We start from the raw sequence: 14,190 nt of genomic DNA, 5'->3' as shown, positions 1-14,190 counted from the left end.
TATACCCCACCCCCACCCCTGCTCCCCTACCTACCCACTCCCACTACTTGGCCCAGGCCTTCCCTTGTGCTGGGTCATATAAAGTTTGCAAGACCAAGAGGCCTCTCTTCCCAATGATGGCTGATTAGGCCATCTTCTGCTACATATGCAGCTAGAGACACGAGCTCAGGGGGTACTGGTTAGTTCATATTACAGGGTTGCAGCCCCCTTCAAGGAGCTGGGTTTTTTTTAATTATGAGGCATATTTTGTCTATAATAGATCACCTTGAAACACATTCAAAACTCCAATTTAAGAAACTGCTAGAATGCTTGCCTCCTATCTGAGAAAGCCTGAGTTTGATCCCAGCTCTACAGAAACAGGGTGTGTAGTGCATACACTCCATCCTCACGGTCAAGCACTTGATAGAAGCAGGAGGCGCAGAAGTCCCAAGTCATTCTCAGCTGTGTAGCAAGTGAGAGGCCAGCTTGGGATACATGAGGCTGGTCCATTTATTCTATTGTATGTGCAGTATTATGTGAAGACAGAGGACTTCCTGTGTAGTAACTTTCCTACTGGATGAAACACCAGATTCTGATGACCTGACACCCTATGCCAGCCCAGTCCGTGTCTCCGGGGCAACCAGCAGCGTTCCTCTCTTTTACTCAGTGCTCATCCTCCCCACAGCCCCGCTTCCCTGCCTACTGTTAACTGATTCTAACCGCCAGTCAGTTTTACCTCCTTATTGCTTGAGTTTACTGTCTAGAAGATGCTATATGCCTATAAATGTTCCCACCTAGACCACCTTCCTTTCTATACTAAACAGTGCATCTTACTTCCCCACCTCATCATCCTTCATCTCTCTCCCAAGCATCTTGCTTTAAACATTAATAATAATAATAATAATAACAATAATAATAATAATAAATAAATAAATAAAAATATTCCTTAAATGTCCTCATAGTCATCTGATCACTGTGCCCTTCAGTAACTTCCAACTTCCTTAAATTTCAGTACCAGCTTTCTCTGCTTAGTGTCTCAAATTCCATGGCCACTCTCCTATCAGTCTCTGGGCCTAACTTGCCATGTTTCTTTGTTTCTCTTGCTCAGTTGTGTTTGGAGTTCTGCTTCCTCCACAAAATCTTGGCAAATCTCAGAAGATTGCTTACCCCCACCCACAACTCCTACATAAGCATTAACTATCACCAGCCTTTTAGCTCCCAAAGAACAGATGGAAGATGGCGTTGCTTTTGCATGCATACAGCTTCCTGGATTCATTCAAGCAGGATGAACATGGAAACAGCGGCCATGATGCTTATTGATTGATTGATAGCAGTATTGGTGACTGAGTCACCATGGTAGCCACATAATGAACCCAGTTTCTCTAGTACTGAACCTAGTTTAAAGGAATTGGGGGAGAATAGCAGTCTTTCCTAGAAATTATTTGAAATTCAGGTTTGCCATATAAGGTTTCTTATAGGAAAGTTGTCATTAAGTTTTTGCTAATGTTATTAGTCTGTTTGTCCAATATGAGAAGTCTTCCTAGACCTGGATTGAAATTGTTCTTTAGTATAACTGAGTTATCAGTGGTTTTGGTTTTTATCCTTTTCCTAGAACATTAATTATACTGCTTCCTTAGAGAAATAGCAAATAAGCAACTGACACTTGTCTGTCATTCTAGTTCTTATTAGCACCAGTGATTTGTCACCTCAGCATGTACTTTGTCAGTGAGACAAATGAATTGTCACATATACAACGCAAATTAAGTAAATAATTCCTTGTCTGAGAATTGCCATAAAATGTTCCTATTCTCACAACATGACACTATTCATGTGGTCATTTGCGTGCCCAAATATTTGTGAGCAGCCAATAAAAAACACTGAGGATTTTAAAGGGAACTGCTGTGGTTATCCAGGTAAGAATCCAAGTAAGAAATCTGAGTTTACCTTAAAAGACAAAATGACTAAGCATTTGCTTGAAATTCAGGCAGGTGAATTGGAATGTAGGAGTCCCTTGGAGAACGTAGCTCCAGATGGAGGGGAAAGTGGAAAGCCCAGTATTAAACTCCATTTAGGCTTGACTGATCTCATGCTGGACAGTTCACAGATCTGCACCCTCAGTGTGGCCTGTGGGTGTCACTTTTCCTAAACCCGCTTACTCATACAAAACCTAGAAAATGCTCGCCTGTGTGTGATTGGAGAAGCTTGAAGCATCCTGTTGGACACACCTGGTGTGCAGCAAATAGTAACTCCCTTCTGCTGCTGCTTCCAGGCCTTGGATAATGTCTGGGCTCCCTGCATTACGTGAGTGAGAGCCACCGCACATGCTGTCTTGTGCTTGTTCCATAGGGTCAAGGATGACACTGCAGTACACATCGCGTCCCTCAAAGCATCTCATGAGAGAGAAATAGAGAAACTCCTTTGCCAAAATGCAGTAGAAAACTCCTCTTCCAAAGTAGCTGAACTGAATCGCAAAATCGCAACTCAAGAGGTAACTGGTCATTCTAAAACTTTAATGGTGTGTTTTTCAGGCTGTTGACAGAATATGATTTATCGTAGAAATGTTCTAACTTTGTATTTTTTTCAGGCTGATGATACAAATGGAAAATAATTATTGACTTAATTTTTATACATATAGAAGGGATACTATTACTATATATTTAACATTTTACCTTAAAATTGTGCCCTATAAGTAAGTGTTTATACAGACTGGTCCCTACATTTCTCAGATCTTCCTCTAATGTGCGGTCACAGATGACTGAGGTATGTCTAGCTGACTAGGACCGTATCACTTGGGCTTGCCTGTTGACCTCCCTCCCTCCATACCAAGTCCCAAAGTTCCAAATGCATTCTTCCTGCTCATTACCATTCATCATAGAACAAATAATGACTCCAGCCAGTGAGGCACTAGGGATAAAGTAATGAACAGAGATACACAACTCCAGCACACAAGAAGCATAGCTTCAACAGCTGAGATAGGGACAACTGTCAAATCATCAGCATTTCCTGAGAGCGCCGTCCTCCTGCTTGGATGACAAGGACTTGGAATATCTGAAAAGAGCGCCAGGGGGCTGTTTTCTGTACTGTTAGGTTAGTAATTGAACTTTATACAGCATAGTTTAAAACAGTGTCTAAGAAGGGAGACATAAGGGCTGGTGAGATGGCTCAGTGGGTAAGAGGACCCGACTGCTCTTCCGAAGGTCAGGAGTTCAAATCCCAGCAACCACATGGTGGCTCATAACCATCTNCTGTAACAAGATCTGACTCCCTCTTCTGGAGTGTCTGAAGACAGCTACAGTGTACTTACATATAATAAATAAATAAATCTTAAAAAAAAAAAAAAAAAAAAAGAAGGGAGACATAAGCATGGCGAATGGAGCTAAGTGTTCCTTCTGCTCCTCAGCCTTCGTAAAAGCTTGTATGTTGATAAGACAAGCTTAAGGGAGGCTTCAGGAATCCATGCCTTCCTGCCACCTCTCCCACCTGTAACCTCTTCCTGCCCCACTTCCTACCTTCCTTCATACCCAAAGAAACACACACACACACACACACACACACACAAAACCAAAAAACCTTCATCAATTCATTGGGGTAATTTAAATAAGGACAGACCTTTTGGGAGATGCCCCATTACAAGGAGGTCCATGTGGAAGCACTGAGGGGATGAAGTGCAAGGGCGTCAGGGCAGGTCTCTTAATGTAGCGAGACACAGTTTAAACGCGCTCCTGAAGGATCTGTCAGGGTAGCAGCCCAGGGAGCCCTGCAGACCCTCTCCAGGTGTCGAAGGCGGCCGGCATTGCACCAAGGTGATTTTCAGAGCAGTCTGGGGCAGAGAGAGAGGCACACAAGTATTTTCCTGAGATGAGAGGTGTAATACTCCAAAATAGTGAGTTGCATGGAAGTTGGTGCCATCTCCTCATTATAGCAGTGAAGGTCAAGTGTCCCAGAGAAGAGAGCTGGGCCTCCCCGCAGTCTTGGGATCTTTGATGGAGGTCTGCTCATGGAGTCCAGTTCCTTTATCTAAATTATGAACTTGACATTTTTAGTTCGTAGATATTGTAAGTGTTATCCTGAGTTAATAGCCTTTTAATTAAGAAAAAACTAAAATCCTACTTATTCACAAAGTACAAAGCTAATCCTGTACATTTCCAAAGCTTACACCGTACAGAGGTTTACTCCTAAAGTGTTTTTTCAGTCCTGAATTGGCTTTCTTATATGATCTACATAATATTCAAGGAGGAGCCTTATTAGCCAAGTAATTCTCCAACCCTGCTCCGTTTCCAAGATCAGATGAGGTCAGGCGCATTCGGGTTTGTATGACTGGAGACTAACTCCACTTGTCCTAATTCCCTAGGTACTTCTAAAACATTTCCAAGGTCAAGTTAATGAGCTGCAGGGTAAACAGGAATCCCTTGCAGTTTCTCAAGTTCGAGAAGAAATCCTACAGAAACAGGTAAGAAATAGCCAAAATACTGGATTAAATAAATTTTCTTAGGGATATCAGTTATGTTCATATTTATGTATAGATTTTTTTTTTTCAAAAAATGCACATATTAACATAACCTAGAAGTCTTTGTCACATATAGAAAATTCATTAGTAACAATATAAAGTCTGCTTTCTATGTAATCAGTTTAGAAATGAAAACCCAAACCTGTTTTAATATGACTTACACAGTAAGGCCCATATGACTTTAATTGGTATGCATAGCACAGGGTTCCTAAGCAAAACCGCTAACAAAGTCACCCCCTCAAGATCCAGAGTTCCCTTCCCAAGGCCTGGGACATGAGACCTGTTACTACATGGCTGCTGAGAATGCTGGTGTTTCTGGGGACTCATTTCACGTCTCTGTGGCAAGTAGGCAGACTCGAGACAGACCTACAGATGCAGTCACAGCTACCCCGGGGTGGGACTTTAGCAGCACCAACCTAGCAACAAAGACTGAGAAGGCCCCAGTGTAGGCCCAAACCCAGCACACAGAATGCAGTTTGTCAGTCTATCCCTAGTCCCTCTCATGAACTGCCTGGCACAAGCCAACATGTCCGTACAGCTGGCAGAAACCAGTATTCTCACTAGTCCCAAAAGCCAAGCTATCAGAACAAGAGAATAAAGGGAGAAATGTATCCATTTGTAAAATTTGTTAACTCCCCAGTCCTTTACCCTGACTTGAGTAGCAAGGCTTAGAAGACCTGGTATGACCTCTGCTTTGTGAGTCTCCTCCAGGAGATGGCAATAAAAATAAATAATAATAAAAAAAAAAAAAGACAACTAAACTGTAGCTTCTCAAGAGCCTCAATATCCACAGCCACAGCCACATGTAACAGATATCAGAGAAGTGAGTTTCACGTTTTGTTTTCCTTCTGACGATCAGAATTTGTAAAGGAAGGGACAATGAAAGACTGTCTTGCCCTCTCGTCTGAGAATCCAGCCATGTGGCTCATGCCTGTAAGTTTAGCACTCTGTAGACTGAGGCCATCCCAGGCTACATACAGAAGGAGGCCTTTTTCAAAAAGCCAGAGAGAGAAAGGATAGATGGAGGGGGGGTGGGTGGATGGATGGATAGGTAGATAGGGAAAATTGGTTTTAATGAGAATTTGTATGTTATACTGGCTGCTGCCAGCTTCCCTAGGATCCCATCCACAGGTTCCAGAAGAGTTAGGTTTCCCAGGAAGCCTTGTCTGAGTCTCTAGAAATTGTCAAGGAAAATAATGTCCATTAGTTCTGTGAGTGCTTAGGTCCTCTAACAAATAACGGATTAATTAGATTCAAGAAAAGCAAACAAGTTGATTGGCACTCACAGTGCTGAGCAAGCAGGAGAAACCTCAATAGAAACTGCTTTCGCAGTGGCTTAGAGCACTGCCTTCAGCAGGGAAACATGTGTGGACACAGTGGGACACAGAAAAGCCACTGGATTTCAAACGTGTGGGGCACAGTAGGAAGGAAGAAATGGAAGAAAACTTTCAGAGTGAGGTTTGATTTCAGACTTATCTGCTGTCTTCTTCGCTGGGCTGGTAGGAGCCAAGCTGTTGCTAGTAAAAGATGCTACCTTAAACAGAAGAGAGCTTTTCTATTTGCTATGTCTTGGTTATCGTGGTTATTATCCACTGAACCTGTCAAAGAGGCACATGTTAGGATTTTGCTTCCTGCAGCACTGACCATCATGATGTTGTGTCACCAGGTTCAATATCATTAGGCATAGGCTTCTTTGGAAAACCACCACTGCTCATTGGTTGAAGAACCCTTTGATTCTAGGAAATTTAAAAATGTGTGTGTGTGTGTGTGTGTGTGTGTGTGTGTGTGTGTGTGTGTGTGTATGCTTGCATTTCATTGCTCAAGAAGCACACAGAATCTTGTTAGCCATAGCCTTTAAGCGTATAAGACCTCACCAAATTGAAGTAAAGCTTTTAGAGCATAATGGCAGGAAATATTTGTTTATGTTTGCAGGGCCAAAAAAGCAACCGTTTTAATCAACCTATCTTCCTGTTAATCTATCTTGTTAATTTATTGGCACAGTGATGATTAAGGCAGTTCTTAGTTTAAGAGTAGCCAAGATACTTGAAAATATTATTTTACTGTTTTCTGTTGCTATAAAAGCATCCTGAGGATTGATAATTTATCAAAAAGCATTGTTAATGCAAACATCAAGAGCATCATGCCAATAGCTCATGGAGCCTTTAGACTACATGTCCCGTGGTAGAAGATAGAAGGGCAGGAGAGGGCCAAACATACTTTTTAATAGCCTATTTCCAAAATAACTCACCTGCTCCTTTGCTAACAACTTCCGCCCACTCATGAACTAGGGAGGACACACCGAAAGCTAAACAGCTGCAGTGTGTGTTAAAGCCTTGTCCCTCTAGGACTCCATAACCACTGTCTGCTGACAGAGATGTGATATACTCTGCAGTGTGTGTTAAAGCCTTGTCCTTCTAGGACTCCATAGCCACTGTCTGCTGACAGAGATGTGATATGCGCTGAGGGTGGATGCCTGCTGCTGCTTATGGAGATCATTTACCCGAGCTGCTGTAGCATTGCTAAGATCTGAGGCATTCCATCTCAATTTGAAGGGGAAATGAACTGTTCCACCTCTAAAGCCCAGGAGTTATCTAAGCTGAACTATTGCCATGATAAACTAGGCAGTGACAGAGCTCAGCTCCCCTGCTTCTCTCAGGAGTCACTGTCCTGTGAGCTGTTGCCCAGGATCTGAAAGCAGCACATTCATGTAGTTTACTTTGTATTCTAGTTGCTCAGGGGAAAATTAAATCCCTGTCATTTTGCGTAGCCACAAATGAAGGTACACTGTACATCCTTAAACAGTAGTCAATGTTATTAGATCTTTTGCTAGTTTGTATTTGTAAAAATACGTTATCAGGACCATCAGAAAGCTGTGACTTAAAAGATTTCAAAATATAGTTGAAGCAAGTACCCTCAATGTCCTTGGGAACTTACCTCCCCTAGGGTGCTAGTGTCAGGGATCTGAAGGGGCTTTCTATAGACAGCATGTGTGTCCCAAGCTCTGGACTGGACAACATTCCCATCTGTGTCCCATTTATTAGGACTGTGACTACCAACACAAGGTCCAAACCCAACAGCACTTTTTCCCTGTGACCTGAGAACATTGCCAACCATGTTGTGCAGCTCAGGACCGTGAACAGCACAGACACAAGCCCTCACAGAACTTACAGCTACTTTCATGAATCTGCAGTCTAGACAATGGAGGTGCTCATGGGCAGTGCTGACACAGTCACTACCAAGGAAATGGCAGAGACTGCACTATAAGATCATCTACAACAGAATCCAAATCATCTACCCTATATCACATCTAACCAGAGGAAAAAGAAGAAACTTTCCTATAAAAGCTATTCCCCAAAACTGAGGAAGACAACCACATTGGGTTCAGTGGCACCAATACCAGAGCCTAAGAGACATGAAATAGTGTACCCCTAAAGAAACATGATTTTCCAGAATTCCCATTTTGAAAGACACTTATAAATGTCTGAAAAATAATTCAAACTAATGATTATAAGGAAATTCATGCAAGAGAATATAGGAAAGTAGAACAAGAAATGAGAACAATTCCAAATATGAATGAAAATTTTACCAAAGAAATAAGAGACTGTAAATGAGAGAGGAGGTAGTCTATGAAGCCAGTGGAGCACCATTATGTGAACCAAGGTTTGCATGGTGGGAGTTGCAGAAGGAAAAGACACAAGCATTAAAAGCCTGTTTGATTGAAATATTCGGATGTTTCCCAAATCTTCTAAGAGATCAAAGGACCCTGTCCCCCAACTGGATTCAGCAACAGCAAAGGCCTTCACTGAGGCATATTACAATCAATCTCTTTAAAGATAGAAAATTCTAAAATCCTGAGTTTTCCAAGACAAAAGCATCAAATTACCAGGATTTAAAAGAAATCCCAGTATATAGAAATATTTCTGCTGGTCAGTATTTCTGATGAACTCTTTAAAAAAAAAAAATCTGTTAAAAGTGATTTAAAAGAATTCAATAAAGTTGTAGCATATAAAAATGAGCATGCAGGGTCAAGAGAGATGACTCAGCAGTTAAGAGCACTGGCTGTTCTTCTGGACCTCAGTTCAAATCCCAGCAAGCACATGGTGGCTCACAGCAGTCTGTAACTCCACATTCAGTGACACAGCCTGGGTGAAGCACCTTCTCCCTGGAGTAGAGTAACTATTAATTATTAATATAGCTGAAACTTTGGTTAACATTATTTTATAGCTACTGAGCATAGGTTAAATATTCAGTATATGCTAATATTAGATGTTAGAAATTAGAAGCTATAAAAATCACCAATATCCCCACTGTTGTTACCCCCTTTTCTATTCCCACAGGGGTACGGATGTGGAAGTGCAGTTATTTGTGAATGAATGTGATTTTTAAATTTAAAAGTCTGTCTTTACCTAAGAGTATATTTAGACAGATTTTGCTGTTGGTATAGCTCCATTTGCTGTTTCTTAACACCATTAAACAAGACTGACAATAATAGAAACAAGTATGCATTGTTCGGTCTAAATGAACTATGCTAAGAATATGGGTTAATTTACTTGATGCTAATCATAACCAAGGTGTGAGCACTGTTTTTTCCCATTATAAACATGAAATTTATGCCAATAAAATGAAATAATTTTACTATTGTTACTAGCCAGCACACAGAAAGAAATGCTAGCACTGACCCCATCAGTAGTAGAAAAATCGAGGTTCTAGAAATTCTGAGGACCAAGGAAAGTCTCTGTGGACCTTAATTTTGTGGCTCAGACAGTAAGCAAGTATAAATGTAATAAGCTAAGGCTGCTGTCTGGAAGGTTTAGCACTAACATGCAGTGGATTGTCAGCCTTGTTCTTTAGGATTCCAGTCAGTGCCATCCACTGTAGGAATCCTGACACCCACCTCTGAGTTCTCCCACCCTGCAGATACTTGTCCTCCTTAGAATTCTCATTGACTTTTGGCTTCCAAAGACCAGGCATGGGCTACAGGTATTATATTGCATAAGATGGCAGTGACTTGGGATGAAAACTCATTTTTCCAACCATAAAAAGTTGGTGAGAAACTAGTGATGTAGCTCAGAGGTAAACATTGGGATACATGATGCCCCCATACATTCCCAAAAATAAGTTTACAAAATTGGAATATTTGACCATCCATTCTATATATAATTATAACTCCATCAGCTCTTTGTTCAGTCACCATGCCTGTGTGCTTTTCCTAAATAATTTGTAGTAGTCATTGTATAGTGTATACCATGCATGTGCCCAGCATGAGTCCCTCCCTATGCTTCCTCAGACCACGTGGTTCATGGTTCAGGATCACCTGTTTCTATGGTATCTGTGACACCATCAGGACACTAAGGTTGCTTCTGATTTAATATGCATTTGGGCTCACCCTTTTTCTTACTAATTTAGGGAAGATGGAGGAAGTGGTATTGTTATTATTAGATAATAGGAATTTTGTGTAAAACATAATTGAATGTGTCAATCTATCCATCTTCGTTTTCTTATTATTCCCTTTGCTATAGCAATGAGTGAAACCAGATTTCTGATAGAACTTCCTATTATATGATAGGAAAAATGCAGTTAATTTCTTCCCCATAAAATCTCTCAAACTCCCTCAATTTTATTCCTAGTACTAAAAAAAATAGCTTCATTTTCTTTGGGATGAGAAAATACAGGTGCTGCAATGACTAACCCCATGAAGGCAAGGACTGTGCATTCGTCTGTCTGCATTCCGGGGTCCTGAAGGAGCAATCAGCTAACACACACACACACACACACACACACACACACACACATACACACACGTATGCACCACCACCACCCCTGCCATTCTCTTCTGACAAGCAGATCTCTATCTGTAGAGCAAATTACCAACATTATAAAGTGATATAGGGGTCATCAGAGAATTAGAGATAAAATTACTGAGTTCTTTCTGTGCGTTGAACACTGCAGTGCTGCCTGACTGCACTGTATGTTAACCACAAAGCAGTGACTAACACATTAAAGCTGAAGACAGCACCCAGCTCACTTGAACCCCGTAAGAGTAATAAGAGGAAAGTAGACCCCATCTGGAACCAATTAGAATGGAAGGTCAGCGCAGCTAGAATTACCCTTTCCTTCTTGGATATGAGAATGGAAGCTATTAATTTCTAGATGAATCCAAGGTGCCACTTGAAAAACATAATACAAATATTCTTGATTTTCGAGATTATCTATTTGAAAATAATTGTTTCCTTGTGATTGTGGTTTTTCAATTCCTACTTTAATTTTAGATTACAAAACTCTTGGAAGAATTGAAAGAAGCCAAAGAAAACCACACACCAGAGATGAAGCATTTCATGGGCTTAGAAAGGAAGATCAAGCAGATGGAGATGAGGCATAGGCAGAGAGAGCAGGAGCTCCAGCAGGTAAAGCAGGGGTGGGTGCGTGTGTGACTTACTGCAGCGCCTTGTGGGCAAAGCAGGGGTGCGTGTGTGACTTCCTGCAGCGCCTTGTGGGTAAAGCAGGGGTGGGTGTGTGACTTACTGTAGCACCTTGTGGGTAAAGCAGGGGTGCGAGTGTGACTTACTGCAGTGCCTTGTGGGTAAAGCAGGGGTGCGTGTGTGACTTACTACAGTGCCTTGTGGGTAAAGCAGGGGTGGGTGGGTGTGCGCTACTGCAGCGCCTTGCCTAGCTGTGGCTTTTCCATCCCTACCAAAAGTTTCCTCCGGTGTTTCCATTGTCTTTTTTTTTTTTTTTAATGTATGGATTATATATGCGTGTATGTTTTGTCTTCATGTATGTCTGCACTCTGGAAGAAACATGAGATCCCATGGGACTACAGTTGTTATAAATGGCTGTGAGCTGCCATGTACTGAGACTGGACCTCTGAAAGAACAGCCAGTGCTCTAACCACTGAGATACCTCTCCAGCACCCACCCCCTCATTATCTTCTCAAGAAGGCAGTAATCCTATCAGCTCAGGGCTCAACTTATTTCCTCACTCCAAATACAGCCACATCAGGGGTTAGAGCTACAACGTGGTTTTGAGAGATGGTGGGACATTCAACCCATAACAGATAGTGAGAGATTTACATAAACCTTTGGAGACAAAAAATTACACTAAGCTTCATGGTTGGTCTGAGTCTTTCCCAAGAGGCCCTGAGGATCCTAGGTAGTAATCAGTGTCCTGCTCTTTAGCACTGTTAAATGTTCCTCATTTCCACTGTGACTTGGAACATTAATTTGAATTTTCATATTTTCAGATAATACAGCAAACACGCCAAGTAGTGGAAACCGAGCAAAACAAGGAAGTTGAGAAATGGAAAAGACTTGCACAGTTAAAGAATCGGGAGCTGGACACATTCCGCACAGAGCTGGACTCCATACTGGACGTTCTGCGGGAGCTGCACCGACAAGGGGTCGTGGTCCCCGTGACTCTCGCAGGCAAAGAGAGCACAGCAGAGTTTTAGTTGGAACTTGGATCTGAGTGACCTCATTGTAAGACAGATGAAAACCTGCTGCTGTTGGGACAGCCACCACACAGCCATGCGTGGCCACCACCAGAGTAACATGTCAGAATAAACTGCCATGAGCCAACAGGAGAGAACATACATCTTGATTTATCTTACTGAAGACCATTAAACATTTGAGATGAGTTATGAGCAGGTTCCATGATGTCAGAACCGTGACTAGCAAGGTTACTGTGAAAGGGCACGCTCCCAGGCTACAGTGGAAGAGGAGCACACACCCTCAGCCACACTTTGTAGATTAAACTACTTCGAATTTTCTGTCAGACAGGAAATCAGCTCTTTCTCATGAAACAGGTAGATGGATGAAAGCCTCGTGCTGGGGACAGTCTTGTCAGCCGTCAGCTGAGTGTAGTGTCCTCAGTTTAGATTCAGTTATAACTTCCATACAGGCAAACAGCAAGTTCTCCCAAGCCTTTTGCACCTGATAGAAAGTGACAAGTAATGGCACAGTTTGATGTGTCTGTTACTGGAGGACAGGTCTAGTAAACAACAATCAGATATAAACAATACACAAAGTTTTTCCTTTTCTGTTGAAAAAGAAATATTAATGTCCATTAGAAAAAAATAAAAATGTGCTTAAAACTAGCTAGTTTATTTTATAACCCCATTTGTAAAAGTAGATGAGACGTGTGTGTGATTTCTGTAAATGAAGCTGCTGCCAGTTTGTTTTTGTGTCTCTCTGGAGATGAAGCTGTGTGCGGAGATGCACTGGGTGCTCCTGGTTCTATGTGGAAGAAAGAGGCAGTGATAGGAAGATGCCTGTGCTCCACACAGTACAACAAGAGCTGCACAGTGAGTTTTAACTTTTAGTTTAAAATGTGAAACGAAACTGTGAACTACATCTTTAGAGTATATTTTACATCAGTAGCACATCTTGAGTTAGATGACATTCCAACTGCCCATGCCAGTAAATGCAGTCCTGAAATAATACTTGCAAGGTAGAATGTTTCATAAGGAATGGGTGGGCAAGTCTTAGTGAACTCACGAGCAAAGGTTGTGAAGTAAATCACCTTTTAAATAGAATTGTAATTGTCCTAATGCCAACATTTTATCATGTATTTTCTTTCTGAGAGGTTTTTTTTTTCATGTACAACATTTCAAAGTTGTAATACAAATAATTTATTTTATTATTTAGGTGTTTTGTGTTTATCAGTATACTTGCCTCTGACTCCATAGCTTCCATCCCCCTTTGTTTTTTTGACTGAGTCTATATATGAGCCATTAAAAGAAGAAAGCTGGTTCTAGAACACAAGGGAACCTTGCAGAACAGCTCAGTGTTGACTAGGTTTAGCAAAGTCCAAATGCATTATCTCTGCGTCTGCACATGGTGCCCTGCATAAACATCTTTGCCTTGAGGAATGGGAATTAGTGTATCCAGGAGCTGTTGCAATCGTGCCGGCCTCGTCTACCTTAAACATTCTAACCTTGTGAGCTGGGGCTGCTGCAGCTGTTTAGAGGATGTGCAAGAGATATGGTGTGGCCTAACACAGATGGCTCTTAGTGAAGGGACGGGGTTCAAAAATCCCTGTGAGGCATCCAAGCTTTACTGATAAAGATGGGTTTGGAGACTGGGATGGCCTAAGAGGGTGAGGGACTGGTGACAAGCATGGAATGCGGTTTTCTAGTAACAGTAATAGGATGGGGTGCTGCTTGGGAGGAATGTGACCCTCCAGCTTGGGATGACGTGGAGTGAAGGCTTCGGTGGGGCTGAGAGTGGAGCTGCCAGATTCCAGTGAGCTTTCTTCCTTTTTGACAATATAGGGAAAATGATCCAGAACACCATATATGCCAGGCAAGGGCCCTTTTTGTTTTGAGACAGTCTTGCTGCATGACCCAGGCTTAACTCAAACTTGAAATCCTCCTGCCTTATTCTCCGTAGTGCTAAGGCTGTGTCACCCAAATGGCCTTCTGAAGAGTGCTTGCTGGCGCTGGTGGTGGGTTTGAGACAGGATCTCATCTAATCTGGTGCTGCTATTTGAACCCAGGGCTTTGCACATGCTAGACACACACTCTGTGACTGAGCTACATCCCTAACTTTTTGAGCTCTCTATTCAAAAGTGGGTCAGCCTTTCAGGGTCTTAGCGAATGGGATTAGCCTTGCATTGACTGAAACATTAATGGCCTCTCCTAGGTGAGGTCTTCTAAGTACGGCAGGTGCCGAGCCAGACAGTGCTCCTTTAACTTGAGGCAGAAAGCC

The 14,190-nt window shown here is 42.0% G+C and overlaps 1 protein-coding gene across 3 annotated transcripts in view; it reads left to right on the top strand.

Moving 5' to 3' along the window:
* The window catches only part of Cep162 (centrosomal protein 162), a 62,001-nt gene extending 49,939 nt beyond the window's left edge, over positions 1-12,062 (top strand). For all 3 annotated transcript variants that reach the window (XM_029543532.1, XM_029543531.1, XM_029543530.1), the window contains 4 exons: positions 2,326-2,467; positions 4,331-4,429; positions 10,756-10,890; positions 11,727-12,062. In XM_029543532.1, the coding sequence (XP_029399392.1) occupies positions 2,326-2,467; positions 4,331-4,429; positions 10,756-10,890; positions 11,727-11,933 (583 nt within the window). In that variant the 3' untranslated portion in view covers positions 11,934-12,062. The remainder of the gene's footprint in view (positions 1-2,325; positions 2,468-4,330; positions 4,430-10,755; positions 10,891-11,726) is intronic.
* Positions 12,063-14,190: the final 2,128 nt, after the last annotated feature.

This window comes from Mus pahari, chromosome 10 (genome assembly GCF_900095145.1).
Source record: "Mus pahari chromosome 10, PAHARI_EIJ_v1.1, whole genome shotgun sequence".
Lineage (NCBI taxonomy): Eukaryota > Metazoa > Chordata > Mammalia > Rodentia > Muridae > Mus > Mus pahari.
The sequence above is the reverse complement of the archived record's forward strand: the minus strand, read 5'-3'. Positions and strand labels throughout refer to the sequence as shown.